The 15791-nt window shown below is 36.1% G+C and overlaps 1 protein-coding gene across 31 annotated transcripts in view; it reads left to right on the top strand.

Moving 5' to 3' along the window:
- Positions 1–15791, top strand: part of MEF2C (myocyte enhancer factor 2C) — a 173117-nt gene that overhangs the window by 87102 nt on the left and 70224 nt on the right. For all 31 annotated transcript variants that reach the window (XM_043593273.1, XM_043593272.1, XM_043593334.1 and 28 more), the window contains one exon: positions 9049–9252. In XM_043593273.1, the coding sequence (XP_043449208.1) occupies positions 9049–9252 (204 nt within the window). The remainder of the gene's footprint in view (positions 1–9048; positions 9253–15791) is intronic.

Genomic DNA, 15791 nt, shown 5'->3' with positions numbered 1-15791 from the left:
AGGACTCAGTTATTCTCAGAGATGTGAGTAGCTGCTGTTTCCAAAGGTCTTTTCTTTCAATTTTTCAGAACTCCTGTAAGATACGAGGACTCTCACAGTTTATATGGCAGGAAAGTTCTCCTGAGGTAACTTTACGTGAACAGAGCCCAGATTGGGAGGGTGAACGGAGCAGGCACACATGTGGCCGGGAGACTCATTATTAAATGCCCCTTCCATTACACAGTAATCACACTAATATCCCTACCCTGTAGGAAATGATATAGGTCTTGTCCTCTGTTTTTAGAACTTGATATTTACATTGCCTGTGTGTAAATCAGAGTCCTACCTTTTTTATTCTGGCTGTAAACAGAGCTGTATTTGCTACCAACCAAAATATTTCTCATTTTGTGAAATTTAAATAAACATCCATAAATATAGAACTAGTGTGTGCCCACTGGTGCATGCATGTGGTTCTCACTGGCTTTAGTGGGAATGGCTGGAGGTCCTGAGGGCAGAAGTGGCTGAAGCACCCACACAAAAGGAGCTTTGGTTTATTGTGAGAACATAGAAGCCAACTTCTTCTCAATTTCTGTATTATTATTTTTTTACTTTAACCTAGAAAGCTATCCTTACATGAATTAATAGTTCATGCACTATTCTGCTTGTACTCATCAGAATTGCTGACAATTCTTAATGTGCCTGTACACTGCTCAGTGAACAGTTGATGGGATTCATACTGTGCCGCCCGTCAGCCCCTGAAATGCATGGCCAGCTAGAAGAGGGAAAAACAACTAGAGGAAAGAAGGATGAATTTTGTGTGAAAAGGGTTGTATTTCTAGCTCATCCAAGGACTAGTTTTGTGACACTTTATGTCTTCGTTTACAAAAATATCATCTGAGAAATGGGGATGGTAAGCTGTGCCGTATGGTAACTTAAAAGCGATACCGTCAAATGTGGTGAGATAACTTATTATAAAGTCTTTAACTTCTTAGAAAAAAAGTCACCAAATGAAGTCAACACTTACCAAAAAAACAATCATAAGAAATATGATAATTTCACCAACAAACCCATACACAAAATTTGGCCCACTCCAATTTCTGTCCTGAATTTCAGTTTTACCAAAAGCATATTTTCCCCATAAGTTAACATGGCAAAAAAGAAAAAGAACTATGTGAAATTTTCCTCTCGGTGGCAAATTTCCTATGTCCTATTAACATAGTTTGAGCATGCACTGAAATTCATTTTTAGCCATTCATTTTGGGTGGCAAAAAAGGTGTAATTGCTCCATGCATCTATCCTTTCATTCGTTCAACAAATATTTAGCCAAGTTTTGTTCTGGGACTTCAGGACATAAGATTGGAAAAGAGAAGTTCTGAGCTTCCATGGAAAGTTCAAGGTCTAGTTGAGAGAGAAACTCTAGCCTAGACATAATAATGTTAACCCAAGTTGGCAGGTTCTAGGACAGCAGTCTTTTACCATATGTAACAAGAACTAACTGAGCCTGATGCATCAGAGAAAAAATACTACCTGCCTTGTAAAGTGTTTCACAGTCAACAAGTCACTTACACTTTTATTATGGCCCTCGGTGAACTCTCATGACTCTGCAAGATGTCCATTATAACCTCCACTTTGTGGTTGAAGAAACCAGGACTCAGATAAGTTAAACAATTTACCCAAGAGCACACAGCTCATAAATGGCAGAGCTCCGACTTGATTTTCAATTCCTATATTTTTGCTTCTATACCACACTACCCCAGTAATGATGCATATATACTACTTCTTTAAAAATATCTTAATAGTGTGAATTTTCTATTTTATCAATCTGGACAATTATTTTTCTGTGCATTTTCAGCACTGTCCATAATTTAATATTGTAACTCAAATTCTTTACAGTCTTTGTTTCTCATCTAACTATAAAAAGAAAGTGACCCTGTTTTACTTCTTGGAATATGGAAATTAGAGGTGATTATGATAATATATTGATGAAATTGGGTAACCAAAACACAGGCATTTTATAGAATGAAATTACAGAAATAGATTCTTGTTTTCAACCATATTACCATTCAGTCAAATTTTCCCCTTGACCTAGAAGCGTGTGCTATCTAGGCATAGAATCTGAACATCTAAAATCTGAAATAAATATTTTAAAGGTCTCTGGTCCAGCTTCTGCTTAATTCAGGAATACCTTCTGTACCTTCCTTGGTATGCAGCTCTACTTAAACATTCTCAGGAATGAACTGCTTCCTACTTTGTCAGACTAGATCCACTCTTTGATAGTTCTCCTCCCTAGATGTTCTATTTTGAGCCTCTTTAAAAGATTTTCAGCAATGCTTTCTAATATGTAGAGTAAAACAGAATAACTCATCCGCCTCTTTACATGGCCAGAAATCTTCAGATCTTGGAAAGTGTTTAGCAAATCACTTTTAACTCTATTTCTCTTGATTGAACATTCCAGATTCCCTTAATGATTTCTAATGCAAAATTATTCTTACATCCTACATCAACCTATTTGCCATCCTATAGACACTGATTTTGTCAGTGTCATGGTAAAATGTAATTCTCAGAACTGCATACAGTGCCAAAGATTAATTAGTACTAACAAAAAGATCATTAGAATAATTAATTCCCACTCTGGAACACTACAACTTTAGATCCTTTCCCCCATATCAGCCACCACATTAATTTTCCTCCAACCTGAGCTTCCAGAATTGTTTTTTTAAAAAATATGAACAAAGACTTTAAAAATAACTTTTTCATCGTATTGTTTGTGACCAGCTTTCTAGTCTGTAGAGGCGGCTATGGATAGACACTCTACCAGATTTATTTTTATATGCAGACCTTATAAGCATGCCTTCGACATCTTCATCTAATCCAATGATAAAAATTACTACCAGCTAGTATCAATTCTATAATACCGTGATGAGGACTTCGTTGAATACTTTCTTTACCAAATACATGTTTTTTGAAAATCTTAGCTCATTGGAAAGGTCAGTGAATTTTTGCTCAAAGAATGCATTTTGCAGATCCTCTCCCTTTATCTCTGTATCTTGTGACTATAAAATTAAATTTTTATCTTCACACTTTTCCATCCTTCATGATGAATCATCTAGGAAAGGAATAAAGACCATTTTTCTCTGAACTTTTTGATATATTTTTTCTTGAAATCTAGAGCATATGTACACGTGTATTTCTCTCTAGACACTCTCTAGCTTCTCTAAGATTCCAAAGTGGTGTAAGTCTTTGTCTCAATATTCCTGTCACTAACAGGTGAACTTTTTAGTAAAACAAATACATATATCCAAAATCTATTATTTTTGAGAGATTAAATTGTCAAAAAGTCAAGTAAAAAAAAGTATCTACTTTTAGCAGAAAATTATATTGACACGTTTAGACTTTATTATTTTTCTCTCGGGAGCAAATTTTTATTGAAATCTTATAAAAACAAGCTTTATAAGAAACGAACATAATTGAAACTTGGTTTCTTCCTCTAAAACCTTAAGTGTTCAAACCTTCAAGTGGTTAATTTGAAAGGTAGCAAACAAAACAATAAAACCCCTGTAGCAGATCCTGTTGAAATACTTTTTAAAAAATCTAAATGAGCTTAATCTTTGCAAAAGCTATTTTAGCTCAAAAGCTATAAAACAAAGTTATCGTATTTCTACAAAAAAGGGAGAGGGTCTTTGACTTCATGCCACAATTTCTTTAGAACCTCATCTTTTTCATCCAATTTGGCCACACACTAAACATTCAGACTTTAAAATAGACTATTTCCATTCCATAATCCACCAGCTCAGCAAATGTTCTTTGAGTGTCCACTGCCTAGTTTGTATGAAGCCCAAGACAGGATCTTTGGAGAACTCAAAGCCAATAGGAGAGGCAGACTCCTAAACAACAAACTCTATAATATTAGAATAAGTCTTATGGTAAAGGTTTGTAAAAAGTTCTAGAGGACCACCATGAGGGAAAAATGAGTTCTATCTGAATGTAACAATGAAAGCTTCGTAGAAGAAATTGGCATTTACACTAATTGAAACCTTGCAGCTTGATGGGAGCCTGCCAGCAACCAGATGGAAATGGGGAGGGGCATAATGCCACAATCATCTTTCACTAAGAGCAAGATAAGAAATAACCAATATGGTAGGCTTCATTTCATATTCACCTGATTGGGTTAACATCTACTGTTATTTTTCTTGCTCGGTCTAGAGAAAAGGTTGGTCAGAAAACACAAACTGAATTCACCCAACTCTAGATAAAAATGTGAAATCATTACACATGACTGAAAAGATAATGCTATTAGCTAAGTAGTGCATTTTTTTTTCAAATAAAGAAAATCGCTTTTAAGCATTAATGAAGTAAATGACTATTTTTCTCCAGCCGTGAGGAAGAGACGTGAACTCTTCAGGAAGATATATATGTAATAGAAGCCCCAGCATCTAGCACAAATGTCTGACATGGAGAATAGTCAATAAATATTACTTCACATCTGGCATATAGAAAATGTTCATTCAAAATTGCTTGAATTATTTTTGTTTCTATGAATAGATTTACCAAATTTCTTTATAACTGAGTTGTATGGATCTGTATGTTTAATGAATGTGACTTTTCTCAATTTCAAATTCTAATTTCAATTCCTGATTCATACCTAGTAATTTCTAAAGTAATTGTAAATGTAAGATGTGTGATGCTTGCCCATATGCTAGGATTTAAAACTCGAAGTTACTGAAACCTCTTACTACAACATCACCATTATATTTGAGGCTGTTTCCAGAAGTAAAGAAAAAAACATAAAATGGTCATTGCTTACAGACTAATTTTGTTTTCCATGCATATATTACATATTAAATCTCTTTAATTCTGAAAACTAAATGCCGAGTTACAATGTCCACTAAACACTACCGGCTTTATTCTCTTGTCAGTGCACCTTGATTGATGTAGAACACTGGAAAAGAGCATCTCTTTGCCTAACCACTTATAAAAACAGTTTTCCATCTCACCTAAGGTTACAAATATGTTATTTAAATAGAAATGGACTTGTCCCCGTCACAAATTATTGTCAAGTTATGAAAATGTAATCATTACAATACATTATTATATTTAAGTATAAAAGCTCTGAATTGCAATCTTTGTCATTGAGTGGCATATTTTAAACGAAGAGTAATATCCCGGGTCTCTTTAGAAAGCTTAATGCGTAAAAAACAGTTTTATCTAACTATGCACAATGAGAAAAAGCATTATAAAATACATTTTGAGTATGCTATGAAGAGCATGAACATAATACAGAATTAAATTTAGAGCAATTAAGAGTAGATTTTGAAGATATTTTCTTAAATGCTTTAATACAGTCAGCACCATTTCAGCTTGCAGTTTTAATGAAAAGAAGCTATATGCACTGACTCTTTTGACAGGTATTATTAAATAAGTATGCATTATCCACTAGCCTACTTGCTTACACAAAAGTTGAGGAGTAACTCAAAGTAAACACAAATAGTAGCTTTAGTGATATTTCTGTGCTGAAACGTACTTTGATGGCGAGTGTTGTAACGTGCTAAATTCTGAGGTTTGAGTACAACAGAAACCATACTGTATTGAGACATTCCACCTACAGTTTGTGGTTATGAAAGTCTGATTAAAAGTGGTTTTAGATATATGAAAGTATTTTGGGCCAGTGCCGTCTGCATTGAACCTACTCTGTACACTGTTTCACTAAATAAAATACCCACGTGCAAGTACATTTGCACAACCGAATTTCATCTAAAATAAATGTTAAAAGATATTTTGTATGTCTATGTAATTAATTATTATGATTCTTTATCCATTCCAAAAAGATAGCCTTTTTTTTGAGAGAGAGAGAGAGAGAGAGACTGACAGAGAGCGAGGGAGGGGCAGAGAGAGAGGGAGAGAGAGAATTCCAAGCAGACTCCACACTGTCCGTGCAGAGCCCAACACAGGGCTCGAACTCACAAACTGTGAGATCATGACCTGAGCCAAAACCAAAAGTCCAACACTTAATGAACTGAGCTACCCAGGTGCCCCTCAAAGAAATAGTCTTTATTTACCTCATTATTAATATGAATCATGACTCATCTGAATGTACTAGAATAAAAGTATCTAAAGTAGTATAACTAGATATGAAATAAAACACTAGCTATATTTTATTAGAAGCGCTTTAGAAAGACAGTCAATAAACATAAAACAAAAGGTGAGACACTGGCAATTTTTACAAAGAAAAATTGTCCCAAGTTGAAATGTAAATAACATACCTGAGTAGATAATTGACTAGCTGATGTGGGCTGATAAATATGTATTTTCCAAAGATCAGTACGGATTCCATAGTTCAGCTTTATCTTTGTATTAGGCATAATAAGATCTTCAAATAGCCTTAATCAGTAGACTCTTCTAGTCACCAACATAGACATACTTCGTAAGCTCTTCTTCTTCTTGTGTAAATCAACCAAGTGAGGAATGAGAAGTAGTTCTTTTGAGCTTCAGTGTTAAGTACTGTGCTTAATACTGTACATGTGTTTATTTTATACAGTCCTCACAGCAACTCTTAAGAGTAGGCATTCTCTCCGTTTTGCAGATGAAAAATCAAACTCAGAGAAAAATTCAACTGAAAGAAATTAAGAGAATTTCTCATTACTAGTAAATAGCAAATTCCACATTCAAATCCGGGTCCTCTGAATCCAAGCCCCATGTTCTTCCCTTTCTACCATGCTGCCTTTAATGCAAATGTGATAAAAACAATATAATCATTAAGTATAGATTTTTTTTAATTCTGCTTATGAGTTGCCAAAAATATTTCATGGGAAAAGCTATCACATAATTTTAGATAGCGTCCATCAATTTGATATTTCTAAAAACTTCACATAGAGTTTTCCTTGTTTGAGTTTTATACTGTAGATTTTTATCATGAGCCCATATGTGTCTGCTGTTCCAAGCACTGGGCATTCAACAGTGAACAAATACAAATGGCATATGGCCTTGTGGAACATGCACTGTAGAGAAGGAGACAGACATTAAATAAATGATCACACACAAAAATAAACAAATTATAAAATGTGATAAATGCTATTAAGGAAAATATAAAGGGTAATAGGTAAAACAGTTAGTATTAACAAAGTGTGGAGGACTGAGGGGACCAGGAGGTCAGGTTTTCTGTCTGCTCACCCACAGTTCCTGTCAACACATTTATTTAGGTGTGTGGGATGGAGCAGGATTCAAAGTTCACTCTGAGGTCTCTAGTTTGGGTGATTGAGTTTATTGTGAGATGGCCAGTCCAAAACGGGGAGCAGATTCGAGGATGAAAATAATGGGCTTAAGCTTTGAAGGTTTGAGAGATTACTATGACGTTCAGATAGACGTAGGACTGGAGGAGATCCACTGGGTGTCTGCAGATGGAAAAAAAAAAGCAAGGATTGGGAATCTAAATTTGGGAATTACGCACAAATAGGTATTAGATGGAACTGAGCTGGCCTCTGCAAGATGGGTTGGATTAGAAAGCAAGAAAAAAACTTAAATAGTCCCTTTAAAAATCAGCTGAATTAGGTACACCTGGGTGAGTCAATTCAGTGTTTGAATCTCCATCTTAGCTCAGGCCTTGATCTCAGGGCCATGAGTTCCAGCACTATGTTGGGCTCCACACTAAGCATGGAGCATACATAAATGCATACATACATCAATGCATACAAGAAAAATAAATAAAAATAAGCTAAGTTGATTTAGTCAGCATTTCCTGGAGCATATGCCTCAAAAACCTAGCCTTAAAAAATGATAATAAGTGCCCCTGTAAATAAATAAATAAATAAATAAATAAGCAGAGAAACAAACATTCTGTCAGCAATAGGTTTGGGCAGCAGATTAAATAGTTTAAAAGACATTTTCAGCCTTAAATCTTTCAGTGTGCTTCATTTCCCAAATGCATTGGGCCGCTAAACGTTTTGTCTTATGGGGTATCTTATGGGGTATTTTGTAGAAATGATATTCCACAGAAGACTTGCTGGGAAATGCTGGACCATATAAAGTCTTACAGTGAAGAATGTCCATGGTTTTTGGTGGGCAGACTGGAGTGTAATCAAGAGAGGAATGAAATTGGGAATACTGAAATTTTTATTTACATTTGGTAGCCCTGCCAGGTAGGAAATAATTCGAAGTCAGAGAAAGGGAGCTGTTGCAGAGGGCACATCAGGAGAGAAAGGCAGTGTAAAGAGTGGGGTTTTGAAGACCGGGGATGAATTGAGGAGGGAATGATTTCAGACAGGGAGATCATCTAGGACAGGAAACCGATAAGGACAGGAATGATAGAGCCGCCTGGGAAATAGACAAGAAAGTGTGAACCTGAGAAACATTTCAAGGGAAGGAATTGTGGGACTTGGTAATAGATTAGATTAAAAGAAGAAAAAGGCAAAGATAACAATACAGTTTCTGGCCTGAGAGAGGAAGAAAGATACACAAAAGATTGAAAACAGACCCCTAACAGTATTATGGCTAACATACTTCCCAACTTTCTGCTGTAGTTCTAGAAAACAGAATATAATACTGTCTGAAAGCATAGTCCTATCCCTTCGAATGTTTTCAATTAAATGGCAAGAAACTAAACAATTTTAAGAATTTTTGAACACACACACACAAAGACTTTCTCAACACACATCTAAAATGCTATGTTCAGTCTTTAAGTGGTCAAAAATAAGCTCCAGACTTATAATTGGGAATGATGTTAACCATGCTGAAATTAATTTTCTTAAATCTTAAATTGCTCCAAAAAACATGAATAGTTCTCTGGTCACTTTCATTAAAATCCCCTACATTAAATCTGGCATTTACAGTTTCACATTCAGCAACAAGCTAGAAATCACACTTTTCAAATTCTAAGCAGAAATTAGTTTTAGATTTATTTGTTTTCTTTCCAAATGTGTTAGTGCCCAAGGGCTCTGACAATGACACACTTTGTTTCACAAAGGAAAAGAAGACTGTTAAAAAAAAAAAAAAAAAGAAAAAAAAAAACCTATGTGTTTTCTTTTCCCAAAAAAAAAAAAAAAAAAAAAAAATCCCTGCCTGCTTTCTATTTTCCAGGTGACATTTACAAAGAGGAAATTTGGGTTGATGAAGAAGGCGTACGAGCTGAGCGTGCTCTGTGACTGTGAGATCGCGCTGATCATCTTCAACAGCACCAACAAGCTGTTCCAGTATGCCAGCACCGACATGGACAAGGTGCTGCTCAAGTACACGGAGTACAACGAGCCGCACGAGAGCCGGACAAACTCCGACATCGTGGAGGTGAGCGTGCATGCGTGGTTGACGAACCAATAATAATGGCGGAGCCGCGTGGTCCTGAACCTCGCGCGCACACCCCTTCCTTTTCCTAAGTTGGTTGTATCTCCACAGATGTCCCCGTGGTTATCATCCCAACGTTACCCCACCCTTTCTATCCCCACAAAACGGAAGTTAGAATGATAGGTGATAGGGACAATGTAAACCTGGTCCCTTCTAGAAATCAGGCACCAGTGTCAGTGTATTGACCTCATCCTCCATAAGTCATCATTGCCCACGGCCGTGTGGAGACAAAGAAATTGTCCTGTCCCAGACTTGGGAACTGTGGCCAACAGAGGGCTTTAGAATACTTTTGATAATTTCTTTCAGATATAGACTAGTTTAACAACACAGTCAAAAGAAAAAAGTGATCTCACCCCAGCCTTACACTTCAATTTTTAACTTTGTCTCTTCTTTCTAATTCATTCTTCCTAATGCATTCTTACTGCAAAAGTAAAGACAGTTATTATGCTAGAAATGTTTTCCCCCAATTATATGATTTAGTGTAGCATTGTTCATGTACAGGGAATCAGAAATCTGATGAAATGAATTTCTAAATGTTAGCATGGTGTTTTATCAAAGTCAGATTTAAAACGTTTTATTGTGCCAAAAGTAAATAAGCATCACATTAAAACTCAAAAATGTTGTTTATGTTTTTGATTCATTAGCATAAGTAGCATTGCCATACAGTTTTAAACACTTCTTACTTTAAACACAGTGTTTAAATCGCCTTAGAGTACCCTTCATAAGCACTGAATACTAAACCAAAAAGGACGTATAATGAAGACTGTCCCCATCTGTCTGTTTTCCTCCCCTGTCTCCCCATGGTTTCTTAGACTGTGATTGCTTTTCCAGAATTAATAGAAAATTAATAAGTGTTACAAAAGTATGTATTCAGAGTCAGTTTGCCAGAGGACAAGTTATTCTTGCCATTACTTGGACCGTTCTATATTATAAAAAAATCTAGCACTAATCTTGACCAAATTAATCAACCTATCACTTCCATCTTCTCTTTACCTGTTATAATTCCTGAAACTGATTCTGGTTTCTTTGCCTTTATTGGGAGTTTTTTAAAAGTGTTGAGCTCATCAATTTTTTTAGTGTTTTGCCTAATAGGTTAAGCAAATAATTTCAGAGAAGCAAAAGTGAATAAGTAGACTTCATGTGGTATATGTTTAAAATACTTGCACATTTGCTTTACTGAACGTCACTTTGGTTTCTCATTGACATGATTTTAATTGTGTGCTTGCCTTGATTCTGAAATTTAAGGTTATTTATAAAACTTACCTACTGTTATTTCAGATAGTATTTTATCCATGTGTACATGTAACTGTGAAAATACATAAACAAACATTAATATGAACAGAACTAGTTGACTGTCAAATCTCATAGGTGCTTTTGTGTGTGTGTGTGCATGTGTGTTCACACACACTTAACATAAGTCCCAAACACAAAACAACTCTATACTCAAGACTCATCTCATTACCAAAACCATCACAACAGACATTTCAGGGTAACACAGAGTTGAGTTGGAATTTGTCGTTAGATCTAAACTGCTCCAGTCCTTAACATGCTGTGAAATGCAGTAGAAATATAGTAAAGTAGTTGAAAATTTTGTTGACTTTTAAAATTTTCTTTCTTAAAGGAGTTTAAAAATCTAGAAAATTCATCTTCTGAGAGCATTAGTCAGGATGATTTGATGGTGACTGAGAACTTCACATTCTCGAGACTTTCATATTCTTGGACAGATGGGTATCTGAGCCAGACTTTTTTTTTAATGTTTATTTATTTTTGAGAAAGATAGACACAGCACGAGAAGGGGAGAGAGTCTAGGACAATAGAGAGAGAGGGAGACACGGACTCTGAAGCAGGCTCCAGGCTGAGCTATCAGCACAGAACCTATCACGGAACTTGAACTCGTGAACTGCAAAATCATGATCTGAGCAGAAGTCAGATGCCTAACTGACTGAGCCACCCAGGCGCCCCATGAGCCAGAGATCGTTAAAGGCCATGAGAAGTGCACTGGGTTGGAAGTCAGAGGGCTTGCATTTGAATGCTTGTCATGCACAATCTTGCTGTGTGACAAGTTAGCTATTTCTCTAAAGTTTTCTCATCTTAAAAATGAAGGCATTGAATTTCAAAGTCCTTTGTAGCACAATTCATTTAAAAGCAATACTTTTAGGGGCACATGGGTGGCTCAGTCCATTAAGCGTTCGACTCTTGATTTTGGCTCAGGTCATGATCTCACAGTTCAGGAGCTCTAGCCCCATATTGGGCTCCATGCTGATGGCACAGAGCCTGCTTGGGATTCTCACTCTCCCTCCCCCTCTACTCCTCCCCCCCACCTCAAAAATAAATAAACTTTAAAAAGAAAGCAATACTTTTAAAAGAGAGTGAAGCAGCAGCTCCATTATCTTGCATTTAATATCAGTAAATTAAAGCTCTGAATCTCTCGAAAAGGCATTCTGGGGCTCCTAGACCAAAACTAGGGAAGGCTTGATTCTTTGAATGAAGAGAATATAAGTCAGTCCTGCTCAACTACCTGAATCACACATTCTTCACCTATTTGGCTTTTCCAGTTTAGTAATAACAGATAATGGAAGAAGAATTAAAGTGGGATCCCTAAGCTTGATAAAATTTACATTACCCCCAGATAGAATATTTTTGAAAGTGCAGCTCATTGAAATCACTATGCTTGAAATACTTGGTGGAGAAGAAGGAATCTGGATGGAGAGCTGCATTTATAACTGGTTTCACAAGTAATTCTTATACACACTAAGTTTGAAAACCTCTGCAGCACTAAGACATAAATTGTGTTGGAAGTTAAGAACCTGGGATACATCAGGGACTTGAGGAATCCATTCTAAGAATGAATCTAACACAAAGTTGGGAGTTAAGGTAGTTTACTACTTCTGGGTAAAATTTTAAATCCTATTTATTTTAATTTAATGGAATACATTTAACTGAGTAAGTTTAATGAGGAGCATAATATGTTTCATGAAGGGTCATTAGTTTTATATTTCCCATTTGGACTATTACCTCTCTCCCTTAACCCTCCAAAAACAGTTTACTCACAAGAAAAAAAGATTGGCACTAAGAGAGAAATAATATGATTCCCAGCATTTAGACCAAAATATAAATTTGAGGCCATACCAGAGTAGTGTTACAGGGTCATAGGAAATTGTGCAGTGCGTGGGTGCTGTAAAAGATTCCTTCTTTTAGCAAAAAAGCTCTGTGTAATTATCATGTCTTTGCTTGATAATTAGCCCTACAGTTACAATGGCACAAAGACTTACAAAGACTTAATAGACAGACTGAGATAGGTTTTTTTAATTGTTATATTATAATTCAGCTTGAATATCTGTTTAGATACAATATATAAATATGCCAGATTTAGTAAATGTGTTAAATTTTTAATCCATTGGTTTAAAACAACAAAACCCGTTACTGTATTAAAAGTGCTTCCTTTGAAGAAAGTGCGTTTTATTTAACTATGTGACAGGTATACTGGACATTTACTCAAAATAGTAGCTTATGAGGTCATTGAAATTCAGCAGGGATACTGATGATATTAAAGAACTGTCCGTTTCATCTCTTCCAACTGTCTTAGCTCCTCCACTTCTGGTTCTCTTAGCTCCTTTCCTCCCCTCCCAGTTGATGTTGGGCTCTATTCCTGGAAGAAGATGTGGTGTTGAGCACTTCAAGATGACCTGAAGAATTCAAGTCCCACAGGACATGCTTACAGGCTGTCTTTCTGTTAGCAATAATTTAGCACATGTCAGCTTACAGTCAGCACTGTACAAGGGATTCTGAAACAGCAGAAGACAGGCATTCTTGTTAAGGATGTAGAACATATAGAAAAATCAGTGTGGGAACAGGGAGGGCAGGGGAATAATAACCTCATTAACGTAATACAAGCTACTGAAAGGAAAACATAAGCTAAACAGTTTAACAAAACTCATTCAAACAGGTCAGTGATCACCAGACCATTTCAGGTGGCCTTTGGAGTGACAGAAGTCCCAGACAGGTTACCTTCGTATCCAACACATGTTTTCTAACCACAAAACCCATATGAGAGTGTCACTTAGCACCTGGCCAGGAGGGAATGTGTCATCCTTCAGTGATTCAGTGATTCTCTTGAGCTGTTCATCCAGTCTGGGACAATAGTCAAGTGACTAAGTGTGGAAGGGGAATGGAACATGGTGTCCTCTGCTGCTCCCTAGGAAATCAAAAAGGTGGACCTAACTCCCGCAGAAGAAACATTTGATTCACAACTGACTCAGTGGAGCATTACTGGTTTGTTTTTTAGATGTGCAAATGGGCAAGATAGTGTGTGTGTGTGTGTGTGTGTGTGTGTGTGTGCGTGTGTGTGTGTGTGTGTGTGTGCGTGTGTGTGTGCATGTGTAAGAGAGAGAAAGAGTAAAGTTAGAGATAATGTTTACATAAAATTTTATTTTCTGTTATCTGAACCTTGTTTGGATTTAAAGACTTCTAAGAACAGTTGTCCACAAAAATGTTTCCTTTAGCAGTAGTAATTAAGGGCTGAATTAGGACTGGAAAGATGTTAATAGGTTATAAACTTTATTGTTTCGCAGTGCTCCTGGAGGTTATCAATAAACTAACTACCTTTACATAGTATGGTAGAACTTCGTGAGTGTAATTTTTGTTGAAAAACAAATGCAGCAAATAGTAGAAATGGACTTTTTTACAAACTGTATGATCAAATTCGGGAATAGATATAAAATATGAAAATATGTTTATTTTACCTGAGCTTTCATGATGTCTAATTAAATAGGTTCCAATTTTTATTATAAAATATAGGTATATGAAGTTATTTTTATGCATACCTGTAGGTATCTACTATTATACAGGCATACTTTTTCCTTTTTATTATTTTTTTTAATTTTTTGCAATGAGGTAGCGTGTGGCTCTTTCCATAGGCTTCTTTTTGTTTGTTTCAAGTCTTTATTTAAATTCCAGTTAGTTAAAAAATAAATACATAAATGAATTTAATTAGTTAATTAAAATTCCAGTTAGTTAACGTATAGTGTAATATTAGTTTCAGGAGTGGAATTTAGTGACTCACATATAACACCCAGTGCTCATCATAACAAGTATATTCCTTAATATACATCATAGGTACTTTTCATAAGAATAAAAACACATTCTCTTATTTGTTTGGTCATTTGTTGTATTTTTATTTTTTCATGCATTCACTGAATAAAGATTGGTTGAATTTTTGTATGTGCTTTGGAATGCCCAGAGATACAAACATAAACCAGGCCCTCAAGGACTATTGGTTTTTAAGATTGCTCACAAGGCTATACATGATCTGGCCCCTGTTTATATGTTCCTCTCCAGCCAATCCCCTTTGCTGTTTCCCTCCCCCACTGCTGCCATCCTGTATTCGGGCCACCAAAACATGTTTATATTCCTCAGCTTTTCCAAACCTGATTTGTTTTGTCTTTAACACTCCTTACTAGGCCTTTTCTTGGCCTTTATTTATCCTTCATTCAGGTCAGGTCCCAATTTATACTTTTGGAAAGCCATCCTTGTGTTTTTTCTGTATTAGAGTTAGAATTGTATTTTCTCCATCAAAGCACCATGTTATCCAATTACCTGTTGCACACTGGATTTTAAACTCCTGGAGGGAAGGGACTATGCATATGTTGTTTACCAGAACTATCCTATCTCTGTTGTTTACCTACAGAATATTTGGCCCTCAGAATATATTTGTAGAATAAATAAACAGGGGGAAACAATTAAAACAGGATATATACCAGTGATTATCATGCAGCATAATGTTACTCACTTAAAGTATAAAAAAATGTTTTTATAGCTCCAATGAAACAGTTCGTTAAAATTTGCTTAATTTTCTCAAAGCACAATCAAGAAACTAAAATAATCCAAATCTGTGTTAATACAGTAACCACTGGCCACATATGACTATTCACATTTTTTAATTTTTTTTTTTTTGAGAGAGAACACATGAGCAGGGAAGGAGCAGAGGAATAAAGAGAGAGAGAATCCCAAGCAGGCTCCATGCTGTCAGCACAGAGCCTGACATGGGGCTCAATCTCATGAACCGTGAGATCATGACCTGAGCTGAAATTAGGAGTCAGACACTTAACCAACTGAGTCCCCTCTGCCCCCCATGACTATTCACATTTAAATGAATTAAAATTAGGTGAGATGTCCAGTTCGCTTCCCCATTGGCACTAGCCACATTTCAAGGGCTCAGTAGCCACATGCAACTAGTGACTGCTGAATGGGACACGGAAGATGTAAAATGCAGTGATCATCATGGAAAGTTCCATGCAACAGCGCTGGTCTAGGTTAAAATGTGAAAAGGAGGCATTTAATCTAACTGTGTTCTCAAATTCACACCAAGATTAGTTTTTCAATATAAAATCTGAGGAGTGCATTTCAAAAGTAAAGAACCGTGGAACCGTGGATTTTAGAATCCAGAGCATAAATGTTCACTATGAGAGACACCAATTGAGAAC

This window comes from Prionailurus bengalensis, chromosome A1 (assembly GCF_016509475.1).
Source record: "Prionailurus bengalensis isolate Pbe53 chromosome A1, Fcat_Pben_1.1_paternal_pri, whole genome shotgun sequence".
In the NCBI taxonomy this organism is placed as follows: Eukaryota; Metazoa; Chordata; class Mammalia; order Carnivora; family Felidae; genus Prionailurus; species Prionailurus bengalensis.
Note: the sequence above shows the minus strand (reverse complement) of the source record. Positions and strands in the feature narration are given on the sequence as shown.